Here is a 26,106-nt window from a genome sequence, read left to right on the forward strand (position 1 = left end):
GAAGAAAAGACCCCCAGGTAAACTGTCTCCACAACTTCCATCAAGGCTGACTCCCCACAAAGGCTGGAGGTGAAGGACACAGGGCACGTCCCAGCCTGTGCCAAAGCCAAACACGCACCTGAGCTCCCCCAACTCTCCACCACCACCAGAGCAGTCTAAATATTTGGGCTGGCAAGGCTGCAAAGCTGCGCATGCTTACAGGGGATTGCTTTATTTATTTTTTTTTATTTCCAGGATGGATGCAGGCCAGTGCACTTAATAGTAACCACATGGTAAAATAAATAAGAATGCCTGTATAGACTTAAAAGTAAATGTTAAATATTTGCTCTGTGTTCTTACTGATGTCTCCTATGCCAGCCTTGAAATGGCCCTGTGGCAAACAGTGCTTTTATTTTGCTGTGTTTTCTTAAGCCTGGAACATTTAATAATTTCCAATTAAAACTGCTACATTTTTAGGATATTTATGAGCAAGCTGATAGGGGCTTTTAAAATGTGCTGGGGAAGGGGCAAAAGCTGCACACTACAGTCAGATTTAAGGGTTTTTCTTCTTCTAAAGGCATGTAAAAATCCTGGCCCTTTTTTTTTTTGCTTTTCACAGAATATTCTTGAAAACTTAACCACTGGATACACCAAGGAGAAGCCATTAGCAATTTATGTTTCTCTTCCTACATTTAGGAGAATTTTTCTTAAAACAAGTAATCATCCTCCAGGCCCACAGTGGAGAAGAGCCTGAACACAGGGGCAACTGTTGGGTAACAGCCTGTGAGTCAGTGGGAGCCAGGAGTCAGCCTTTACATATCTGGGATGCCTAAGTTAGCTTACAAAAATAAAGTAAATTTTGACTGAATGTGTTAACTCACTCTTTTTTTCATGTTTTCTGGAAAGAAATGAGTCAACTTTTCCACTATTTTATATATTTAACACAGCAAGAGTGGTGATACATCTTTCTTCTCCCAAAACTTTCAAGACCAAAACCAGTTCAAAATTATATGGTTTGCTTCTTAAAAGAGCAAAGCTGCTTTTGGGGAGTCTTGCAATTCTATCACCTAAAATGGACAGTAACAAGATGGAGCAACAAATATGCACAATTTTCTTCATACAAAAGCAGAAATGAAATGGCTATTTCAGAGCTGGCCAACAAGGTACTCCAGAAAGTGAGAAATACTAAAAATAACTATTAATCAGTAAAGACATGACAGGGAAAAAAAACCCAACCAAAAAACCCCAAGATATCTCTTGCACATCTGACAGTGTAAAAAAAATGAACTTTATTTACATTGACATCATCACTCCACAATTCACCAGTGTGGGCTCTCATGGATGCAGGAAGCACAAAAAGAGACTGTCAGGGATGCTCCAGGGGAGAGCAGCTCTCAGGAAGGTTAGTACTGTCTGTTTCAAAAAAAAAAGCAAAACAGAATTTTTTCCAGCAAGGGACACCTGGTTCATTTGTCTCAATTAGGCATGAGCATGCAAGGAAACACTGCAGCAGGGAATTTGAGGGTGTGTTTTGGCAAGGCAGTGCACACTGAGTGGCCCATGTTTGCAGCAGATGTGAATTAATATGGCATATCTGAAGGCAAGTCAGGAATCTCCAATTTATACAAGTTATGACTGGAGAGGGCTTTTTTTAGCTTCAGTTGGACTGGAAACTTGTGTAACAGCAGAATAGCAGACTAAAACTGGAAATAGTTATTTAATATTTAATACTGGCTGTTTACAGTAACTTCCCCTGCCTTCAGAAGTTTTAAGTATGTTTCTCCAGATTGCAGATATCTCAACACAGAAAAGAGAAGAAAATATTCATCACAATAAATAAAATTGGAGTTTACCTGAAGTTCAAGTGCTCCACTAGAACGTATCCATCTGAAAGAAGGGGGGGAAAAAAGAAATAAAGTAGTAAATTCCTGAGCAAATGCAGTCACAGTGGCTAAGCACAGACAACTGTGGCTTGGGAGGCTGATTTGTCCCTCCAAGCTGGATTGCAGTGCCCCCCATCCCAAGCCAGAGAGTTTCTGCAGACTTACACCTGCCCTCGGAATTCCGGCAGATCACGGCGTGGCCCTCCGTGACTTCAATAACATCCAGCTGTTCCCCGGCCGTGACAGGGAGATCCACTCTCCTCTCGCTGGGGACCGAGCACTCGGCAGTGGCTGTGTTGATGACACTGATTTCCTTATCATACTGCAGGAAAGAAAGTGAATATTATTCTACACTCGTGTGCAATGTCTGTAGGGGCAGTGGGGAGGGATGGAGAAAAGAGACTTCAGGAGGGGTTGTGAAGTTGGGGATGAAAAATGAAAAGGGAGTAAAACGCCAGTAACATCCCTGATGAAGGTCTCAGATTAAGGGAGAAGGAACAGGTCAGTGGGGCATCTCTCCCAGCAAAGCTGAGGACCAACAATGTTCCATTATGCATTTTTTTAACAAGTCACATAGCTGCTTTTCTCCTCTGATACAACCAGTTCTCTAGAAAGACACATACCATAAATGTTTCTCTGAAGAACTTCTCTTCCTTTTCCCTCTTCCTGCTTTTTTCTTCACTGTTCTTCTTGAATTTGAAGATACTTCTGCATCAAGAGACACACACATTGTACTTCTGAGCTCCATTTAAATAACCTCTGACACATTGGGAATTGCAACTCAGAGCCTAATTCCAGCCTTGCCTGCAATGAACTCTTGGAATAGGAAAGTTCACCATTCACATCCCTATTTTTCATAAAAGAATGGATATATAACTCAAATATTTTAGTGGGCCATTTGGTGTCTCCATTTGGGTTAATTTTTTTTTTTTGCCTGTAACCAGTGTGGGAACAAACAAACTCTATCAAGTGTTTCAAATCAGTTGTGTTTTTATAGAAGTCAACAATTCACTTTTCCCCCAGCAGTTTGTCTCCTTCTGGTTTTATTTATATTCAAACATAAAGGGTCCCCAGATAACTCTCATCCTGAGACATTTATGCAAGTGGGGATTGATAAAGCTCTCCAGATTTTTGCTGGGTTTTTTAGAACATGGAGGAGAAAGTCACTCAAGCAGACATTTATGTGGCACTGTGAAGTAGAAAACAGTTTTTTAAAACCTGCTTAAGGGGAGCAATGGCCATTCCTGCTGGGGCATTCCTTCAGTATGGATGTGCCAGTCCTTTTGGCACATGAAACTCCAGCCATAGCATTAATTTTAAAACTAAAACAGGAAAAAAACACCAAACAAAAACCTCCACCCATTTGTAATAAATTATTCACCTTTGGCTCACTTTGATGTGCTTAAAAATTTAGAGGAGAGGAAACAAGAGCTGAAATCAAGAACTTCTAAGCTGTGAGGAGATTCCTCCTTGGTAAACTCATCCTGTAGGACCTGTGATCTCTGAGGAAGGGATGAAATTGCACTGACTTCCTGATAGTCTGTGAAGTTATACCTATGACTTTGCACAGCACAACCAGTGGTGTCTGAGCAACCCCATGCAGGAGCTCTGGTGAGAACCTGGAAAATGGATCTTTGATTGGCATTTTTTTGAAGTCCCAAGTTCTGGGTCTTGAAAACGCAGCACCAGTAAAAAAAACCAAAAAAACCCCCAACAACAACCACAAACCCAAAACATTTTGCTTTTAAAGCAAGAGGCAATGCAATCAGCCCAATTAGAAAAAGAAGACCCAAGAAATTAATACTTTAAAATAAGGGCAAGAGGAACACACAGACAATTACCACATGGTGTCCAGGGCTTCTGAACACAGGGCTCTTCCCAAAATCTTAGCATGGTTTCAGTTGTGACCTTAAAGATCATCTTGTTCCAACTTCCTTGCTATGGGCAGGGACACCTTCCACTGGAGCAGGTTGCTCCAAGCCCCATCCAATTTGGTCCTGAACACTTCCAAGTATGGAGCAGCCACAACTTCTCTGGCCAACCTGTGCCAGGGCCTCACCACCCTCACAGGGAAGAGTTTCTTCCTAATATTTAATCCAAACCTACTGAAATAGCAAAAATGTGCCAAATATGCAGCAAGTAACAACTTTTTGCCTCAGGGAAGTGGGAAGCCATGACAGAATTTCAGGATAAGACCTCTGGGTACCCCTTCGTTGCAACACAGCTGAGATCCAAGAGTTTGTTTCACCCTCGAGACATTTTCTGCAGTTTCCTGAAAGCTGGGTTCAAAGCAGCCAACACAAAATGCCTGTGCAGTCAGGGACATCCCACCCCTGAAACCACTCAGGAGACACTTGTACCAAGTGAGACAACATGGAAATATAGAATGGAAATCAAGACCTTTCCACATCATCGATGCTTTTCCTTTTGTCCTTGTACTCTTTTGCCCTTCGAAATTTTGGCGTCCAGATTTTGTACTTGTCATCCTTCTCTCTGAGAGGAAGAGACACACAGGAATTCAATTTATTCCAGCAGAGCACGTTCTCTCCCCAGCCCATGTACCTACAGAGTAGTGATTTTTCCCTCTCTCCCCCACACCCACCACTGAAATGCAAACACTTGCTGTGATTTACACCAGCACGCGCAGCCACCACAATCATCTGGCAACAAGACACCAAGACATGCTGTTCCTATTAAAAGTAATTTTTCTGACAAGGAGCCTGCCAGGACAGGGCTGATAATCAGGTCTGGGAGCCAGAGTTTTCCTTCCTTAGGAAAACTATCTGAATTTTCATGTGTTTCAGGGAGCAGCTCCCTCCTTTTCACGTCTCTGGCACTGACTAGGTAACTTCGGAGAAACATTTTGCAGGATGTTACTTGCCAAATTAAACACACATGGAGAGGGCACCTGGACTGTCTCCAGAGGACTGAGCCCCAATCAGCTCATGACCCTCAGTGGTTTGCAGTACCACAGGCTCCTCAGGGCATTGGTTAGTGCCAAGAGGAACATCTCCTTGGCCCAGCCCCAGCCCCAGCCCCAGGATAGGGCACCCTCCTCACCTGGGCTCTCTCTGCTCCACCTCGACATCGTCGTACACCCTGTCCTCCTGGGAGACTGATGCTGTCAACAAAAATGCAGGAAAGACAATTATTAGGAGATGTCATTCTGAGCCTGCTACTCCAAATGATGCATTGCAGAGGAAAACTGGGGCTGATGCTAATGACCCAACCCAAAGGGATCAAGGCAATGCAAAAGCAAGATCCTTGGGACTCCAAACATCTGGCTCCAGTGCAAGGAAGGATGCTTGGACTTGTTAGTTGTGTGTATGGGCAGTTTTCTGGGTGGGTTTGGCCATCCAGCTCTATGGGTGGAATCAGAGCAGCAGTAGCCAGACCAGGGAGGTTCCCATCCTTAGGTCATGGGTAACTTCACTCCAGCACTTCCTCAAAGCTTGATTGGTGGGGACAGGTGCTGTGTCCATCCCCATTTATGCAAAGCATGAACTTGTCCCTCAACCAGGCAGGAATAAGCAGTTTTACAGAGCTGTTGGAGTCCCGTTGGCTGTTAAACACCACCACCAGTCTGGAGGCAGTGGCTCAGCATGGATGGCTTCACACATTACCTTCCTTAACATCAGCAAGGAGGAATGCTCCTCTTCAAAGGAAAACCACCAAAAACTCAGCAAAAACCCCATCCTCAAGTGAAGCACAAATCTCTATCAAGTCTTGAAAGCTAATGCTGCCACACTACATCATTTTCAGAAAGGCACAATGCATCAAGTTTATTGTACAAAACATTTGCTTCTTCATAACACACACACAAACCCCCAAGAGTCAGATACATGTATGTTGCTTACCTAAATTTGGTACTGAAATGGAAACCAATCTGTAGATAGAAAAAAACTTTTAGAAACAAGTCTGCACTTCAGCATCACCCAAGAAGCCATGAGCCCAAAAAAGCTGCCAGTGCTTGCTGCTGAAGTGGAGGGGACAGGTTGAGGTACATGAGCTTTGTGATACCAGCAGCATTTGCCAAAATTATACCCCTTGCTAAAAACACTAATTTCCATTCTCTGACAACAACAACAGCCATGTGTTCACTGAGCAGGAAAGGTCTACATTGCAGCCAAAATACAATCCAAACTCCTGCTGCCCACCCCTACACCCCTTCCCAACAGCCAGAGACTGATGGACAGTTGCTAACTGCAGTCAGTAGTTCCCTCCTATAAGTCTGCCAATATCATGGGTTGCCCAGGCTGAGGCAGCAGGAATAACATGTCTACATTCCCTTGTGTACCCATGTCATGTTGAGGTATCAGAAACAAAAGGCAAGAGAGGCCATAAATGAAAACCTGGAAGTTGCTGTAGGACCAGCTCCCGTAGATTTCTGATGCCAGAGACTTCAGAGAAGCTGCACAGATGGACACTGGCCATATCTCCCACAGCAGTTCCTCACGAGTTGATAGAAGCATTTTTGGCCCAAGTTTCCCCATAAAACTGTATTCCTTACTCCTAGTCCTCCTGCTCTCAAATTATTGCAAAGAAGAATGCTCAGGTTTGAAGGAGGAAGGGGTAGGACCACCATTTCCTTACCTTAGGTTTTCCTTGAGCTTGAAATTATTCAGCTTCAACTTTTCTATCTTAAACAGGTTTCCAAATCTCTTTTGTTTTTCTGTTCTGTCCAAAAGAGAAACAGATTTTAAATTAAACGAGGCACTGGGTGCTGAAGTATGTGAGAGCTGCAATACCTGTAGCCCCAGAGATCCTGAGGCAGAGAAAGGAAGGTCAGCAGCCCTTGGATCTCAGCTCAGTAGTAGGTTTTAAGCTTTAACAGCTCCATGTGGATTATGGTTCACCAGCACAGCAAAAGGTGCTTAATTATAAAGTTCAAGGTCAAGCTCAAATCTTTGCTTACATTTAAACTTTTCAGTGTTAATTGAAGCTCTCCTCTGACCCAAAAACTACAAGGTGATCGAGGTTTATTTGGAGTAAAAACTCATGATGGAAAGGAATCATTACCCAGAAACAAGCAGTGACCATTAAAGGAGACACCATGGGCATCTGTCTGTGCCAATCCCCCTCGCACATTTCTGTCACACATGCTCTTGAGAAGGATGTTCCATGGCACAATCTTCTCTCTGAAGCCTACAGGGGGTTGCAAAGCTACACAGCAATTTTCTAATAAAGTATCTGGAAGCAACCAACATCCTCCCATGGGGGACATTACCCATGCACAAGTGCTATTAAAAACACTTTATGTGTACCAGCACACTTAATCCTGCATGTGGGACTAATAGTAAGATTACTTAAAGGCTGGTTTGGGGATTAAGCCCCTGACCTCTGAACCCTGTGAATTTGGTCCCAAATGGTCATGAAATTCTTTTGCATCCCCAGCAAGACGCACTGCTCCTCTGTGAGTTAAGAATGGTTTAATTTCTGCTACTGTTCTGCACCCATGTGCAGAGGGGTAAGGAAGAGTTAGGGATGCACTTCCCAGCTGGTTAGGGACATGGATGGTCCATCTGGGAACATGTTACCCTCTGGATGGAGAAGCTCGTGCACCTCCACCACACCACTCACATGGACAATTTGCAGAGAAGTGACATTTTCTCCTTTTATTACCACCCTGGCACCTCCAGGGTTACAGTTTTCCCCTTTTTCCCCCACTCTGAAACACACAAGCTCTACATTCTCACTTTAGCTAGACTTGAAGCCAGATGCAAGCCTGACATCCATAAGGGAAAAGCAGATGTACAGCAACACCTTATTCTTCCTCCCACACTGCTCCTTTAAGAGCCACCAGCTGCACTCCAAGCAACAGTGTGCCACATCCCCAGCCCATGTGCCTTCCCCAAAGGCTGTCTCTATTTCTTACAAAGGAAACTTTTTACTGCATGAGGGTAGGGAACCACACAAAAAAACACAACTAACTTCATGTTTCACCTCTTAATCCATTTGGGAAGCTCAGGCAACATATAAACCTGAGGCTGCAAAACTCATTGGTTTTATAACACACCCTGTGGAAGCAGCTATCTTGAGAAGCTGTATAAAAAAGAGCAAGTTGCAAGTTAGTTACAGCATGTCAGGCTCTTTTCAGCTTTCTAACCTTCTGTGATCTGAAATGTGAGCATTTTGTCCTGCTTTATGAGGACAACTTGTCCCTTGAGCATTCCTTCTTCTGGCACAGACAAAAAAAGTGCCTTTTCTCAGCTACGGCTGAGCAACAGTTTTAACCAAGAGAAGGGGAGCGAGACCATCCTGTGTGTTTCATGCAAGGAGTGATCTGACAGGGCAGTACTTTCAGTGGATAGGGAGTGCTACAAGAATAAAAGAGAGCCCTCATTGCTTAGGGATTTAAGTTTGGTAACTACTTTTTGGTCCCTAAGTGTCATCCAAAGGGGAAAGAGGGGGAAGAAACCCACCCATAAACCAAATTTTCTGCACTTGTGTTAAGAAAACAAAGCTTCCAGCCAGTACTTGGCATGTGAGAACAAGGATATATGGTCAAAAATTTTAAAACACAGGCTAAAGAATTGTAACTTACTCTGGTTTTACTGGATTATCACCCCCAATCTCAACTTCTTCGTATGTTTCCTCGTAGCTGTTTCCTGAAACTTTAAACCAAGGCATTATCACAAACCACATTCAGTAGCAAAGAGGTGAGGTTTGCTGGACAAATTGCACCCAGACCTTCACATTTTACTCTTACAGAAGCTTCAAGGTCAGCTCAAATGAATTCCATGCTAGACATGTATATTACTGCCCACTGGTTTTAATGGGAATTTAGTGCAATCAGGCCAGAATGAGACATTATAGATGTTGAAAGTGAAGTGCAACTATTCCCGTCATATCCCTGAGACCAGCCCAAACCAAAAGCAGCTCCTGTCTGAGCTTCCCCACGTGCTGCACTTACAGCTGTCTGAAGTGAAGGAACTTGAGGCATCTGACCCGTAGCTGCTGGAAGACAGAAGTATGACATGGGGATTTGCTGCAGCACAGAATCTAAATGACATTTGACAGTCACAGGCTCTGTGAAGAGCCCAGGTTCGTACTCACAGCCCATCCTGCAATTCTGCAACGTCATCGTACACATCCTCTGCTGCCTCCAGAGGCTGCCAAGTCCTTTGGGTCAAGGCTGTTCTTTCTCCCCCTGGCTTTGGAGCACCAACATCCATGCTGTGCACTGCAAATGAGAAAGGAACTTTGCTTTAGGAGCTTTTCTGAGGAACTTCTCTCAGGGCAGGACAACTGTTGAGGGTAACACAACAAATAAGAGCCTATAGATATATTTTCCACTCCAGGAGTCAAGGAAAGTCTCTGCTCTTGAGCCACTTCAAGAAACAAAAGTGAAGAGTGTTAGAAGTTTTTAAGTTTTAAAACACTTAACTTTATAAATATTTAAGGTTACAAAAATATATCAGGTTTAAAATATTAAAACTTCTATCAGTGTTCTCAATTGTGGCAGCTCTAACCCAAATGCTCCTCACAAGGAAGCATCCCAAGAGATCACTCATGGATGTTAGAAGTGACTGAAGGGAAAGCTTAGCGTGGTTGGCGGAATGGATCCAAGTAATGGACCACTGGAATATACCTGTAAATCAACATCTCAGAAAGGAGCCACAGAGGATGAGTAGCCCAGAGATTTATTTCACTGAGTGCTGGAATCAAGTATGAGTTGCATCTCATGAGGTTAGAAAAAGATTATTACTGGAGAACTCTCTTAAGTGGCAATATTAAATCCTTAAAACTGACTTAAGAGAGTTGGAGTAATGTAGAAATGCAGCCAGACAAATAAAAGCAGATAGTGTTTCAAAATGAGAACAGGAGGTGTCCAAGGCCAGTTGGATGGAGCTCTGAGCAACCTGGTCTAGGGAAAAATGTCCCTGCCTATGGCAGGGAGTTGGAATGAGATGATCTTTAAGGTCCCTTCCAACCCAAACCATTCCATGATTCATGCAGTAGATTTCAGGCATCACCTCAATATGGTCTAGTTACTGACCAAAATTCCTGCAAAACTTTCAAACCCCATGAAGAAGGAAAGGAGGCAGGGGTGGCACCCAACAATTCTCCAAATCAACCTCTCTGTTGAAGTAAAAGCAGGAGACTCACCATGAGTACTTTGAAAAAGCACAATCCCAACAGAAATTACCCTCAGCTGTTCAAAGGTCAAGCAAACCAGCAAGATTTCTTACAAAAACAGACACCAACCAAACCAGAAAATTATTATGAGGTGATTTGAAATAGAAAAAAAAAAGTACCTGAGAACCACACCAATAAAAATAACCACAGTCAGAGCCAATTTACACTTTCTCCTTCACACACCTGGAGCCACAGAGCCCAACAGAGTTACTTTGCTCTCTTTCATCTTGAAATGCTGCCATATCACACTAATGGCTTGCAGAGGCAGGAGTAAGGCTTTGCAGAATAGAGCCCATTTTACCTCAAGTGCAAAATAGTGTTTGCAGAGGAGACATGATTGGGTTTAACTGTGCAGCTGAGGTGCATATCACCAGCTCCAGTCTCTATCTCAGAGTATCATTACAGAAGGAGGCCAAAGTCAGCCTGGCACCACGAGAAGATGGAGCGAGGAATCCTCATCCATCTTCATAAGGGACAGAGGGAGCCCTCAGGCTCTCATCCTGCTCATGTTGTCTCTACCACAAGCCTCAGCCAACCCCTTTTCTGAGACTCAATAAATTACAAGAAGCAGAGGAGATGGATTTCAGCTCTCTCGGATAAGGGCAATCTGCTAGAAAAACAAACACCTTGGTTTGAGTTCTGCAGATGGTTAACCAACTTAGGAAGCTATTTGCAAAGCCAAAATAAATGATTCAGACCAGAATACAAATGCTCGTGCAACCTTTTGCCCCGGTTTAACTAAATTGGTTCAAGAGTTGCATCCAAATTTAACATTATTTCCCATATGGCAGAGACATTTGGGCAGCAGATGGGACTGAGGAAACACTCAATGGTGCAATGAGATACTCACAGAGCTCTGCCTCGTCTTTTGCCAGCCCTGGTGGGAGAGGATACTTTGCAGGCAGGGTACTGGTCACATCCTGCTTCGCTTGCAGAACCTTCATCCCACCTCTGCCATCTTCCTTGGTCTGGCTAATGGGAGACATGTATTCATTTCCCCCTGTCTGAGATCAGACACTTGGTTTGGTCAATATAATCTTTAGAAGCAGCTTTGTTACAGAAGTTAATATAATTTACATATATATGTCTGTAAGAACATAAGTTATTTTTCTGTGGACTTAAAACTGTTTCATGCCCTTTTCCATCAGGGATTTGTGGTAAACACAGGTGCTGCCTGGCAGCACTACCTGCCTTTTAGGCAGTAGCAGTTGAGGGATGAACAAGCAAAAGAGAAGGGAGGAAAAATCCACATGATTAAGGGTTCAAGTGTCAACTGCTCCCCGAAGGCAGGGAGGATACAAGGAGAAGAGACATCTTATAATAACTATTAAAATTAATCTGAATGATTAAAATACCTTGAAAGTTTTCTTCGCTCCCAGTTTCTCTCTTTCATGACTTGTTTTCCTCTCCTTTTCATCCTGTATTGCAGCTCTTTCAGGACTGAAATTTGCAGAAATGAGAGAGATCTCAGCACGGAGACACCTCAGCAATGTCACAAACACATTGCCTTATGACAATGCCCAAGTAAGCAGCTCATTTTCCCTCTGAATGAGGTAGGTGCCTAAAAGACCACCTTTAAATACTCTAAAACTAAGGGCAACCCCAAATGTAAAAGTCAGCAGATACTCACGGATAATAGTAATTATTCTTGGAAGAGAAATAAACTAATATGATTGTTTCCTCTTAACAGGCATGGGCAAGTTAAATCCATTTGCCAGTGGTGCCACCTGGCTCACAAGATATGCCTCTCATCATACCATATCAAGATTTAGGGAAGAAGATACAGCAACAGAGTGCAGAACTTGCTATCTTTTTTTTTCCCCCCAGTATCAAATTTTCCCACTGAAGTGACTCCCTTTTATTCCATGACTCTTCATTCCCCATCCAAAAAAGCAGCCTTCAGACAGTGACAATTATTACACACTGCAAGGAGTTTGAAAATGACATTTACAGTCTGAAATTCAGTGTGGACCTTGCCTTACCCACACAGCCTTGGACCTGGAACCAGGTGTCCCAGTCTGAGAGTCTCATAACTCTCCCTGCTCATATTGAAAGATTTCAGGTTTCAGTAGGAAAAGACTATGTGTTTTCTTGTGTGCCAGAGGAGAAAGGAAAATCTCCCCTCCAGAGATGCTTTAGAATGAAAACAATCATAGAGACTGTGAGTGCTGACATAGAAAAGCATCATCATCTATGCTGATCATGAAATAAATCTATGCTGGTCATGAAATAAATGAAATTTCTTTCTATATACTGATTGTTACAATATTCAATTCCTAACCTGAAGTAGTTGTGAGGCTGGAAGAAGTTTGAGAGAATGGAAAGGAAATTACCTGGATTTGGCAAAGGGGAAAATCTTCTGTTTCTAGAATAAAGAAGAGGAAAGCCTTCAGCCACTGGGCTTTTCTCAGCAGTCAAGTTTTAATACAAGGCCTCATCTGCCATCTAGTATTTAAAGAAATATTTCTTTAGAAAGCCCAGAAGCATTTTATGTTTGGAATAGTCATCAGTCAAGGATATTTCCTCTACTTTGCAGGGCTGGGGATAAACATATTGACAGACTATACAGGGATAATGTAACAGTGATCAGGCCAAAGAAGCTACTGGTCAGCATGAAAGCTATTACAGACTGGGGAGCTTATAGAGGACGGGCATTTTTTTTTAATTAAATAAAGATTTGCCAGCCTACCAAAAAATGAGACCAGGGCCAAGCCAGAGAACCTCTCTGCAAATCACACACAGATAAGTGCACTTGGAAACCAGTGCTGTTTCCTGGGCAATTTGATTGCTTTGCAAGTCAAGTTTTGACAGTGGAGTTTCAAAGTTTTCCTCTCTTTAAGCAGGGCCAGAACTGATCCCCAGTACACGGTCCTGTCCTGGCACGAGGTGATGTGTCCTCTCAGCCCACCATGAGCTCAGCCATGCAGCCAGGCAGGTCTGCTACAGGAGCAGCTCCAGCAACTCCTGCCCTGTGCAATGCACAGTCCTGCCTTCCCTGCAGGATATCACCACTGCCAAGGTGAACTGCCACCCCTTTGCAGCCAAGGTAACGTGAGAGTTGTAGTTTGCAGCAGAGATATCCCTGCAGCAGGGGATGAAAACCTGTGCAGCCATGCCCACAACACTTACCCTCACTTCTGAGCCAGAACTCAAAGCCTCCTGCCATGCCAAGAGACCTGGCTCCATTTTCCTTCTAAATCAGTGGATTTTTCCTCCAGGAATTCATGATCTTGCTGTCAGTGCTTGACACTTACTTGGTCTACCACCAACATCCAGGTGGTGTTACCACTTCCTTACATATTAGCAGTGGAAGTGAATGGAACAGACTCTTCCCACTAGTATGTTTGGGAATCTCATCAGTCTTTGTGTTCCTGCAATTTCTTATTTATTTTTTGACAGTCTTCACAGACAACACACAAAGTAACTCTTGGCAGGTAAGAAATACAGATAATAAAGATTTTCAAGACAGGAAAGTATGGTACAGTCAAGGCTGGAAGATCAAAACTAGCAGTGATGACACTTACCTTGTGCTCTTGAGGCTCTGCCTTAGGTACTAGAAAAGATATTAATGAACATATATTACTTTTTAGTTAATGCTAAAGTCACTGCACTTTTCATTGCAAACTCAGCTTCAGTTGGGCTGCTCAGCATGCAACACACATGCACCATGGGACCTGCACCAAGTTCTACTGGCCAGGGCCCTTCCTTTGCTCTTAAGCATTTGTGTGCATGCAGAGGGCTGCAGCACCAAGCTGGACTGGCCACAGGGTTCATACACCCAGGGGTCTCTGAAAGCCCAAGAGGGCTGTGGCAGATTCCCCTAAGGAAGTTGCTTGGTTCCTATTCCAATGGGAGAGAAAACCAAAGCACATAGCAGAAACTCACCTACCAAAAAGAGGCAACCTTGAAAATATAAAAATAAATCAGTGCCCCCTTTGATAGAGAAAATTATACTGGGAAAAAAACATGATGGTGATGGAAAAGTTCTGTACCCTGTACCCTTTTGTTCCCAAGAAGATGCTGAGGTTTGCCTCACTATCTCCTTTTCTTTCTCTTCTAACTGGGTAGTATATAATGATTTTCCCCATTACAGTTTTGCTATAAGCACTTTTACATTACCAAAATGCTAACTTCTTATTTGTCTGTGCCCCAGAGTTGTCAAACACTGTCAGTGCACAGTGTGACAGTGCAGAGAGTTATCTTTGGTCACCAGGAACAATGTGCAGCTGCTTTTCTCAACTTGAAGAAACTATATTATTTCCTTTTTTAATGCCTTGTCCCAGATAGCACGTGATTCACCGAACAGTCTTGCCTTGCAAAGTACCTTCAATGACACACAAGGTTGTGGCGTCCCCAGACTGATTCAGGTACATCGGGGTTTCTTCATAATTATTCTGCTCTTCAAGTTGAGCACTGAGAAGATGAAAAAGAGAGAAAATTTTTTTTTCTGTTCCTTTTAGAAGCATGAAAAAAATGACTCATCTTAAGGACAAGGAATTCAAGCGCTTTGATACTGAGCCTACAAAAAAGCAAAGTGAAATCAGAAATTCCTTGGAGGAAGAGGAGACCTGTGCCAGATGCAGAGCTCAGCTGAACCTTCCCCACAACTCCACACTCCCACTACTTTTCCTTTGGGAGGACAGGCTGTGCTTACAGGGCTCAAAGCACATCAGGAGACTTCACACTAGGATTATAGTCTTCTGCCTACAGCAATCCCTCAAGGAGAAACAGAACAAAAAAATCCAAGGGAACTGAAGAGTGGCATTTTTCAAGCCTACTCAGGTAGTTTGAATCTGATAACAACCCCGTTGCACTGCTTGGCACACTACTTCTCATGGAAAGCAGAGATATCAGAGGGTACATTTAAAGGTCCTGCTCCTGAGTTTATCAAGCCAATCACTCCATGGCAACACAGCGAGTGGCACGTGCCAGCCACGGAAGGAGACAAGGCATCACAGCTCCAGCACCACACAGACTCAAGTGCTGGGTTTCCCAGTCCAGTTCCCATCTCCTCATGCTCCTTTTTCCCTTTCCTCCTCCAGAAATTCACATTAGTGTCATTTGGGAATAGACACAGAGAGAAAGCCAAGCATTCCTGAATTACCCAGGCAAATCCCCAAGTCTTTCCCTCCACCCACAGTGGCAGAGTTTTCGGCATCTCAGGAATGTAGCAGGAAGCAGCAAATGCACAAGATGCAGCTTGTAACACAGGTGGGGGACAGGGGATGGTGCAGAAAGAATTTTAGCAAGAACTTCCTTCTTTTATCTGAAGGTCAATCAAAAGCCTCAGGGATCATCCGGTTTTCCTGGAATCCCCCAACTGTCACAACTCAGAGTAAGGACAAACACACAAGGAACAAGGAACTGAAGGTGCATTTTAGCAGTAGTGAAATCAGAGTAAGAAACAACACCTAAAGTCAAGCAGAAGGTTGTGCTGATACCAAAGGTTGCCCCAGCCCCCTGGTCTCCCTGCAGCCCCTCCAGCACTGGGGTCACTGCCTGCCACCCTGCTGGTCCCACAGCGTGTTTGGGACAAGCAGGTCCCACTGAGGGGGGGAGACTCAGGCACCAAAATTGCAAGCAGGTATTTTGTCCCCAGTGCCATCATTTGATGAAGAGGAGACCAGCAAAATCCCTGACCTTTCACTTCCCCAGCTCAACCCCTGGAATAAACCACATCCTGGGAGCTTGGCTGGACATCAGACACATTTTTATGTAAACCACAGAGCCACACCAGACCTGAAATACAGCTGGGCTGATGGATCCCTGACTAACATCAGTGAAGGGAGAGTGTTTATCCCCAAACAAGCAATAGGAGTTTAGGATTAGTCGGCCCAAGCTACTACGTCAGAGTCTCTAAGAGACCAGACTTCATTCCAGGTGAGGCTTTGAGGAGGGGAATTTCCATCCCCAGCCACTGGGATTTTGCTTTTATGCCAGAGTTATTTAACTCATTTCCCCAGTTATCATATGGTTAATATTTAGCAAGTGACCTATTATAAAGACCATATCACAAGTGGTAGAGCAAGACAGCTGATCTTGCTGCAATGCATTACTAGAACAGCTTCCTTGTGGTGCATGACAGCGTTGGAGCTGGTTATTTTTTGACCAGTTCTCTTCTGACAAGTACAGGTTAAAAGTTAACAGCAGCCAACACTGGCAGGAACCCCTCATGATGTCAGGAACAACTTGTGTCGATAGCTGCAGAAGTTGTTTGGGCACAGAAAGCATTTTAAGAATTCCCCTCCCTTTGCTTTGTTTCAGCAGTTCCATTTCCCTTTTTCACAGCCAAGTATATGAATATTTTTCTCCACTTTTTCTGTTTCTGTTGCATGAAACAAGGGCGACTACAAAACCACTTAGAACAAGTCAGGGACACACCTGAAAAAGTCAGGATCCCCACGCATACTAAAGTTGTGTCTGTAAAATTTTGGAGCCTTTTCAGACAAACTCCAGTGATTTTGGACCACCACTCAATAAAAATCTCACTTCAGCACCCGGAGACAGCTGAAGAGCTGGGCATGGTGAGGCAGGGCAGAGGTTCCCATACCCTGGTTGTGCTGGCTGCACAAACAGGACCACAGAATCCTGCAGGAGTGCAAACTCCTTCGCTGCTGGCAGAGAAAACCCAAACACCTGCTGATTACACCAGGACTTTGTTTCAGCAACAGTTCTCCAAAGCATCTCTTTTCTAAAAACACCAAGCTTGAGTACATGGAAAACAGGAAGGAAAAAACATGTGGGGGCTGATGACTTTGCAACCAAAGCACTGGCAGTGTTCTTCTTCCTATCAGCTAAACCAGACGTAAAGACACACAGCCATAGTTCTCTGTGTGGCCTTAAGGGCCCAGAGGAGAAAATAGGGATGAGGCTTTCTCCTCCAGGAGAAGGTCATCCCGGCCAGCCTTGAATTTCCCATGCAGGCTCATATAACCACAGAATCACAAAATGGTTTTGGTTGGAAGGGACCTTAAAGATTATCCCGTTCCAATCCTCCCTGCCACAAGCAGGGACACCTTCCATTAGACTGCATTGCTCAGGGCCCCATCCAGCCTGGCTTTGAACACTTTCATTTCCTTGGACAATCCCTGGAGCAAGTTGCTGCCTCTGGGAGTCAGATGTTCTTTCCAGACTGAACGGGGATGCTTCAGATCATGGGATAGAGATGCTCCTGTCCCCTCCAAGCCACACATTGCCTCCCCACAGGCTCACCTTTCAGGGGTCAGGTAATCCTCTTCGCCAGCAGCTGCACACAAACACATAGAGGATGAGTGTTTGAAGGCAACCCCTCTGTCCCACAGAACACCAACTGCAGCCATGGGAGGTGTGACAGGGACAGCCCCTCCCCGGGCAGCACACTGCACACAAAGGCAGGCGAGAAACAAGATTGCCAGCAGAAACTGGGCATGTGGCTGTGTTAATATGACATTACTTCACGTTTCCAGGCAACAACCTCAGGCTTTCTAGAGATCGATAACTGAGCCATATTGACACTTAAATGTAACAAGTTCCCTCCATCAAATTCATATATTTAGAAAAGGCAAGTAGGTTAGAAAAGAGTTTCAGTGAAAAATTCTCTTTCCCTCTTATCAAAGTCAGGGCACACCACTAAGTGCTGGCACTGCAAAGCCAAAGAGACTTTAGCAAAGCCCTTCTTACAAAAGCAGCTCCTTTTGAATTCAGCAAAAGTTGTGTCTAAAAATCTGGCTATAATTAAGCCTGTATCTATAAAGAAATACTATTTAGCAGCTTAATAAGTGATCCAAAATATTCTATCATGCAACATCAATAGGGTTTTATTATGGGAAACTGAACTTTTGCATTTCTTGATGTTGGAACATTTAACGACATTGCCCTCTGTTGTATTTAAAACAGAAGTGGGGGGGATTAGCAGACTGTTTTCTAACAATTTTATTGGGCCTTCCCACAGTTGTGTGCTCCAGAGTCAAGGCATTTCCCATTGAAGAGGAGTGATAAAGATCAGCTCAGCTCGTAGGCAGCTGCTGCTGCTGCTTTACAGCCGGCTGTAAACCACTCACAACACGCTGCAATTGGGAGGCAAGGGGGTTTCTGCACGTGGGATGGCGTCCAGCCTGGAAAACCAGATCCCTTTTCCAGATACAGAGCAAAAATCAGCCCACTGAAACTGCTGGGCTCTTATTAATGTTTGAGGAAGAAGTTATGAACAAGTAACAATGCCTTATTTCTGTGTGCTCGGAATCATGGCATAATAGATGTCAACAAACTGCAAATTATTACTCAGTTTCTACAGAACAAGTTTGGAAAGAAAGACTAGAGATCTCTTACTTGTTTCCTTTCCTCTGTGGACCAAAGGCAGGGTGCTTTGGAAAGGACTGAGGTCAAGCTTTGGGGGTCTTGGAGGCTTCCCAGGGGCAGGACCCAGAGATTCAGCTGAAGGGAGAGGTTTAATTCTTGGCCACTTGCTCCTGGGCCTGTAAGACCATTTTCCTGCTCTGGGCTGGCAGAGGGGAGGCTCCAGTTCTGCTCCAGAGAAGTACAAAGACAGGCATCAATTAGCCCTCATTTAAGCAAAAATCCATGCAGGATCATTAGTTGTTATACCCACATTTCTAACCAGCTCTGCTTCCTCCCAGTTTCAGCACCCCCATAACACAGAGGGTCTCTTGCCATGTTACCAGAATGGCAAAGTAAATGGAAATGTCCATTTTCACAAAGTGAACCCTGCTGGGGGCTGAGCTCTCGACAGCTCCCTTCCTCTGGGTTATAAAATACTAGCCCAGTTTTCTGTCCCGATAACAGTTTAATCTGCCAGGATTTAGTGGCATTGCTGTTTTCAGTGCTCAGTCCAAGTGAGGTGGCTTTCCAGGGTAAACAAAGACTTAAGCTTTTCAGTGCCCTGTCACCCAGTGTGACGTTAGCACGGGGACCTTCACAGCAGTTGAGTTTCCTAGCACAAGTTTCTGCAAGAAATATGTTCTCTCAGCTTAAATATGACCTTTTTGCAAAGCTGGGAGGGTGCGAGGGGGGAATTCAGGTTTAAGCCATTATAATTATAATTAAACTGCCTTGCAGTTGAGCCAGGACTTTCTATGTCTGTGAAACAAAAGAGCAGGGTCCAGTCACATTTACCTTGTGACTGCAAAAGGCCACAGCAGATCAAAACTAAAGATACTCCTCTGTCTTCACTTTTCATCCTATTCTCAAATTGTGGACAAATTCTTAAAGTGAGTTTTAAAAAATTTGGTGGAGATGGAGACCCTCCCCTTATCAAGTTCAGCAGTTTGGGACCCATTTCTTATCTTCAGGACCTCAGGAGAAAGAACAAAGCATTCCAGTGGGCCAGTCTGGCCTCTTGTTTGAAGGTCTCGACCCTTAACAGCTTTTCTCTCCAGCTGCTGTACCTTGCATTTCCAGAACACCTGTATGCATATAATGGTCTGGGTTGGAAGGGACCTTAAAGATCACCTCATTCCACCCTCCTACCATGTGCAGGGACACCTTCCACTAAACCAGGTTCCTCCAAGCCCCACCCAACCTGGCCCTGAACACTTCCAGGAATGGGGCAGCCACAGCTTCTCCGGGCAACCTGTGCCAGGGCCTCCCCACCCTCACAGGGAAGGATTTCTTCCTAATACCTAATCTAAACCTATTCTCTTTTGGTTTGAAGCCATTCCCCCTTGTCTTGTAACTACATGCCCTTGTAAATAGTCTCTCTGTATATACACACTCAGGGTTAAGGATACACCTTACAATACCTTTCTGGTGCTGAGGTTGCTCTCTTGGTGCACGATAACCCGCCTGACAGAACACAGTTGTCCCCACACCCTCAGCACCTGCTCCATCAGAGCTCCTGTGTCCTCTGGGAGCCTGGGGAAGGGCTGTCCCATTGCCACGCTGAGCATCCTTCTTCTGGGCACGCCAGTCCAGCCCAGGTCTGCTTCCAGAAGGTCGTATCCTGTCACTGTCCAATGCAGCAGGACCACATGTCACCCTCTGCTCTGGACAAGGATGCACATTTAAGTTTGTTGCCCGTTGGGTTGGGAGTATTCCACTTGCTTTCTCATTGCGGGATAAAGTCTCTTCCCAGATCTGCAGGACATGGTGGAAAGAATCCGGGAGCTGAGGATCCACTGGAGCTGATTGGCCTGATCCTTGTTGGTCAGTGCTACAGGGCAACTGAGGCTTTTCTGAACTGTTCTTGGGAGAACTCATCGCTTTGTCTGAGATGTTGCCCTTGTGCTCTTTGTTGTGCCCCATCGGTTCCACATAACCCAGCTTGGCTCGAGGCCATGCCAAGGGGTTGTGTTGGGTGAGTACAGAGGGCTGGGAGGCAGAATGGGCAGGTTTTATTATTTTCACTTCTCTCTTACTCTGGGGCAGAGGGTTGGATGTGGCACTCCCTCCAAAGCACGGCTTGGACGGCATCTCAGTGGGAGGCTTCTTGAGTGGCTGCACCAGCTTATTCGCCAAGTCTGCGTCATTTTGAAACTTTGCTCTGAGGGCTTTGAAATCTGTCACACCTTCCTGGGTGAGGGAAGAGAGGAGAGCACAGAACATCTGCTTACAGAGGTGGCAATAGGCAATTTATACAATCCTGATGGTTTCAGACAGAAGGAGGCTGCAGACTCTACCCTGGTCACCAAGGATATGCCGATCCTGGTGAAAATTTTAAAGCAGTAGAGGAGAATTAGCTCTTTCAAAGGATCCTCCACAGGTTCACAAATCACTTTTGATAAAGGCAAAAGAGCTGAGACAGGAGGAAAACACAGGAGCAGAGCATGGAAACATAACTAAGCAGAGCCAGCAGGGCCAGGCGAGGTGCCTCCTTCTCCCCAGTGTCACCCAGTGATGGAGAATCACTCTCAGGAGGACCTGGCAAACACTGAATTTAATGTTAGAACTTCCTGGCAGAGGTGCTGCAATGCTGTTTATGCACCTGCTGGGTAAGAAAGCTGCACTTTATTTTCAGTACACAGCACCAAACAGGGAGAGGCCAGTGCTGCTCTCGAGATCCTCAGTCCGTCTCCTCCCTTCTTTAGAAAACTCCACCATGGGAAGAGAACCACCAAACATTCTCCTTGGCAGGCTTCAAATGACCACTGGAACAAAATGTTCTTACTTCACAGCATTGGTTCAGCTCAGGGTCCCCAAGGCTCTTTGGATGCTTCTCCCCTCACCTTTATTCCCACCCCAGGAAGCAGAGGACATACCACCCAAACAGTGGCACACAAGGACAGCAGAAGTATTTCCCAGTGCAGGTGATGAATACCGGCTGTGATTGATACTCAATTCCTCTCCCACACGGTTAGCAGACCCCAGGTTATATATGATTTTGAAGAAAGAGAGTTAATTAGTGACAGTGCAGTTTAAAAGGCCACTTAAAGAACATTTTGTTTCAGGCCCTCGTTCCCCTGTGTCTCACCATCCCACGCTGGAGAAAGTGGACCACAATTTTTGCCTGCAGTGTCGTGGCTTAAATTCAGCCCTGAACTGAACTAGGGAGAAAATATGAAGAAAAATTTATGAGCTACTTAAGTCCTTGAACTGCTCTATAACTTTTTATATGCCATGATTACGTTAGGTGCACTGCTCTGGCAGCTGAGTTCAGTGCAGAGAACTGTAAGGCTTCACGAGAACCTGTCTAATGAGGAAATTGGAAAAAATTATCTAGGACAGAACTTCGTTATTCTGAAAAAAGCCCCAGCCTTAAGTGTTAAGACAGAACAGATGAATAGCATACTGAGGTTTTATTGCATTTAATTGCACGATTTATTAAACACTGACAATTTCTCTTGAATAACCCCTTTCACTGACTTTATTACTTTCACAGGGTAGTGCATGATGTAAAGAACCAACCCTTGGGGGAGAGGTTTGAATTGCTCCAATTATATTTCATATTAGTGGTCAGCAGTTTGATGCTGCGTGAGCTGCCCAGACAGGCTAATCTAGGGGCGAGCCGATGGGAATGGGAGCTTTCAGAGGATGAATCAGATTTTGGAAAAAAATAGTCCCACATGTACCCGATCCCTCCAGCGATGCCAGACAGGAAATAAAGCAGCACGGTGCCCTAATGCAATTGCAGCGAGCTTTGGCACGTGCTGCAGCAACAGTTGAAGAGTTCAATGCTGTTTACCTCCCCACACTGATTTTCTTTACTGCACCACACAGTTCCTCATCAGTGCCCTCAGAAACAAAGAGAAGAGAAAAGAAAAAGTACCTACAAGTCTCAATGTGCCCCAGGCAAGGTGGACTCGTGAGACACGGGGTTTTTGGTCAGGGCTTTCCCTGGCACTGGCTGTGACAGAGACAGCTGTGACAGTCACGAGATTGGCACTAACTTTAATTAAAGAGGGATGGATACAGGCTTCCCTTTCCCCCACTCAAATTGTCGTCAGCTTCAAGTGATTTGCCTAATCAGTTGGGAGATTATCTGTGCTTCATGCACTCTCAGTGCCCCTCTCCGGAATAAAGTTCCCCCAGACTGCAGCTTGCTGGGATATTCACAGGAAGAAGGGACTGTAGGGCCCCCAAACAAGTAAAGTGAACTTTCAGGGAGGATGGGGTTAAATTGCACCCCCTGGTCATCTCCTGCACACCCACACCCAGCTGGGCAATCCATCCCTTCCCAGAAAGCTCCTGCAAATGCCGTTTCCTTGCACAGGACTGAGGTTAGCCAGACCCTCCAAGGTGCAATGAGTTCTCCCGATCTCTGCAGGGATGATTTTCTTTCAGAGCTGGGACTGTTTCAAACCACAAACCCATCCAAGCAGCTCTCTGGTTCGACCCACATACCTTAAAGTGGCCCAGGTTGATGCTCAGCCTAAACACAGGGCTGAGCAGGTCACAGGCAGGACACACATGAAATCCCCTTCCTGATGTCCCACCAGCCCAGGGAGGGCTCAGATCCCCTGAAAATCAGACCAGTCAAAAGCAGGGAGAATACACTAATAAATTTTAAGTGTTGCCAGAAGCTCACAATATGTATTACAGCTACATCTGGCCAAATAATTGACTGTGAATAACACTACATTTGGCAAAAGCCCACGCAAGATGAGAGGGGGAAAGAGCAAAAAGGAAACAAATTTCCACTGGCCGGAAACCTGTGAGCATTAAGGAGTCAGGGGACAGAAACATTACAGAGTCAGGGGGCAGCTAAACTTTCCATATTTTCTCCCTATAAATGAAACGCTCTTGTAACATTAAGATTAGTCTAGGAAGCAGAATAAAGCTTAGCTTAAGCTTATGATAAGGGTACCTTTTGGAAGGGGCAGCAGAAGGAGTTTTGTGCTGATACCAAGGTCTAACCAAAAGAAATCTGAATTCTAGAATCACAGAAAAGTTTGGATTGGAAGCAACCTTAGAGATCAACTTGTTCCAACTCCCTGCCATGGGCAGGGACACTTGCATTAGACCAGGTTGCTTCAAGCCTCATCCAACTGGGCCTTGAACACATTCAGGGATGGGGCAGCCACAGCTTCTCTGGGCATCTTGTTCCAGTGTCTCCCCACCCTCACAGGGAAGAATGTCTTCCTGATATCTAATCTAACCCTGCCTTCTGTCAGTTTGAAGCCATTCCTCCTTGTCCTCTCACTCCAGGCCCTTGACAAAACTCTCTCTCCAACTCTCTTGGAGCCCCTTCAGGTACTGAAAGGCTTCAATAAAATCATCACAGAGCCTTCTCCTCTCAATGGATTAACTAAACAGGTCTAATTCTCCTTAATTTTCTGAAGCTGCTTTTCTAAAATGAATTAACACAGAAAGGAAAACCCCTTCAAAATGTGGCACCCAGGACAGCTGAGAGGAAGCAGCGCCTGTTCCCCTCTTGGAATTTTTCTGGTTTACTCAATTCGTTATCTTGAGTCCCAAGGGAACTCCAGTGGGTAAATGTTTAATCGGCGCTGCCCTCTGCCCCTGCCGTGGGACTGCTGGAGCCAAGCCCAGGCACCCTGGGCACACTGACGAGAACACACTGCAGATACCATCAACTCCTTAACCCGCCGGCTTCTCCCAGAACAAAAAGGAATAAATAAAATCCAACTCTACTTTTTGTTACATTAAAAGGCACAACTGCGGCTCATCTCAGAGCGAGGAGAGGAGAAAACAGGCATTGGGAGCCCCTCGGCTCCTGCTTTGGGGCAGGAAATCAGTATCTGTGTTGTCTCAACACAGAGGACAGTGATGAGAACATCTCACCCCCAGGATGAACTGCTCCCGGCATTCCATGGAGAAAACAGCCCCAAGCTACGAATCAGCAGCAGAAAATCAAGCAGCGAATCCTTTCCCCGGGCAAGTGCAGAGGAGACAGCGCCCATTGGTGCAGAGAGGGAGCCCCAGTAGTTACCCCGTCCATCCCTCGCTGCTCCGTGCCCGCTCCAGCCGCTCAGCACCGCAGCATCTTCCCCGCCCTGCCTCCCGCCGCAGTCTCGCCCGGCTGCTCCGCTGCCCGCCCTGCAGCCACGCCAGGTGAGGCGGGGCAAGCCCTGAACACACCTGGGCCAGGCGTGGGTCTGCCCCCGGGGCGGGGAGAGTCTCACCTGGGCAGGGCTGAGCCTGCCCAGCAGCCCCTGACCTGACCCGACCCGACCCGACCCGCGGTTCCCTGAACCCCAAACGTCCACACTACGGCAGGCTTGGCGTGAGCTCAGAAAGCGAAGGAGCAACTTTGGTTTGCTTTTTGAGGGAAAGAGTGGCATTTGCCCTCGGCACGGGTGACCCTACAGCACCATATGTGTCCTTATGATGTCCATATACATGGCAGTTTATAGAATCTTAGAGTGATTTGAGTAACAAGGGCCACTGAAGGTCACCTAGTTCCAACCCCCCACCATGTTCTCAGGTGTCTTGTCACACCTGGGGCAAAGGAAACTAAGGAGAGATGAGGAGCCCCACCATGCCCAGCAGTAATCCTTACCTCGCCTTTTCTTAGGTCTCCCCACAGGTGACACCCAGCCTTCTGCATAGCCCAGCCTGCACCAGGCTCTTCCCCACAGTGAAGCCAGAGACCTCAGAGTGATTAAAACAGACATTTCCCCAGAGGAACCAAATGCTTCCTTCCTCTCTGGATAGCAGAGCCCAGCAAAAACAGTCACCCTTGCTGAAGCCCACATATATTCCCTGGTGAAGCAGCCCCTCTCCATGGTGAAGCTGTTTCTCAGAGTCCTAAGGACAGACCAGCTAAATTAGGGCAAACAAGACCTTTCTTATCACTAGATATTTCTGCCCTGGAGAACACACTGAAAGGTTCTGTCCAAACATTGAGCCCATGTTTTTACAGAGCATGTCTCCCAGGAAAAGCAAGGCTGGTTAGCTTGGCAAGAAGAGAAGTGAGAGCCCCAGGACTTCTTTTTCCCTCCATAACTGATCAAATATTATTTCATCTCTTGCTGTAGGATAGCTTGAAGTTTTCCTTCGAGCAGAGCTGGCTGCTGCACAGAGCCTGGGTGCTGGTATTCAGAGGTGGCTGCTGATGGGGCATGGGTGGGCAGGAAGCCTTTGCACCCTGAGCAATACTCATTAATTGATACTAATCCCATATACCAAGACACAGCACCTCTCCTATAGATCATTCCCAAAGAGGGGCTTAGAAAAGAAACCATGAAGGATCCCCATTTTGTTCTAGTTCCTCTGCCATCAGTAGGGAGACCTCCCACTAAACCAGGTTGCTCAAAGCCTCATCCAACCCAGACCTGAGCACATCCAGGGATGGGACAACCACAGCTTCTTTGGGAAACCTGTTCCAGTGCCTCACCACCCTCACAGGGAAGTATTTTTTCCTAATATCAAAGGTAAACCTACCCTCTTTCAGTTTGAAACCATTTCCCCTTGTTCAGTCCCCCTTTGCACACGTGCATTGAGCAAAGCCTTGGCCCAGGCATTCCTAATGTCTTCAGCAGTGGGACCAATGCTCTTAAGAGCCTAATCTGACCCTGCTTTCCCAAGCCAAACTTAAGGAGAACTGAAAAAATAACAGAAAGAAAAATCGGGGGGGGAAAAATGGCTTATTTATCAGAGACATGACTCGAAGCACAAGTCTGGTTCCTCACCACATGAAAAGTCCTGCCGCTGCATGGTGGTCTTGGAGGAGAAAGGGGGGTCCTGCCGACCTGAGAGTTGGCAGGAAAGT

General features: G+C 45.5%; 1 protein-coding gene across 4 annotated transcripts; it reads right to left on the reverse strand.

Annotated features, from left to right (window-relative positions):
* Positions 1-1,209: 1,209 nt before the first annotated feature.
* FYB2 (FYN binding protein 2) lies at positions 1,210-24,978 on the reverse strand. Of its 4 annotated transcripts, none has more exons than XM_071565579.1 (20): positions 24,895-24,978; positions 19,817-20,507; positions 18,309-18,503; positions 17,214-17,247; positions 14,326-14,414; positions 13,526-13,554; positions 12,335-12,366; positions 11,357-11,441; positions 10,852-11,005; positions 8,919-9,045; positions 8,776-8,819; positions 8,407-8,476; positions 6,456-6,539; positions 5,720-5,748; positions 4,923-4,983; positions 4,263-4,355; positions 2,486-2,570; positions 2,028-2,184; positions 1,833-1,866; positions 1,210-1,392 (listed from the first exon to the last, which is right to left on the reverse strand). In XM_071565579.1, the coding sequence occupies exons 1-20, from the start codon at positions 24,940-24,942 to the stop codon at positions 1,383-1,385; spliced, it is 2,151 nt and encodes a 716-aa protein (XP_071421680.1). In that variant the 5' UTR covers positions 24,943-24,978; the 3' UTR covers positions 1,210-1,382. The 4 variants fall into 4 exon arrangements, with proteins under 4 accessions (XP_071421680.1, XP_071421677.1, XP_071421676.1 ...); XM_071565576.1 differs by having other exon boundaries at positions 1,211-1,392; positions 8,776-8,816; positions 19,739-20,507; XM_071565575.1 differs by having other exon boundaries at positions 1,211-1,392; positions 19,739-20,507.
* Between the last annotated feature and the right edge of the window lie 1,128 nt (positions 24,979-26,106).

Source organism: Pithys albifrons, chromosome 10 (assembly GCF_047495875.1).
Source record: "Pithys albifrons albifrons isolate INPA30051 chromosome 10, PitAlb_v1, whole genome shotgun sequence".
Classification (NCBI taxonomy): domain Eukaryota; kingdom Metazoa; phylum Chordata; class Aves; order Passeriformes; family Thamnophilidae; genus Pithys; species Pithys albifrons.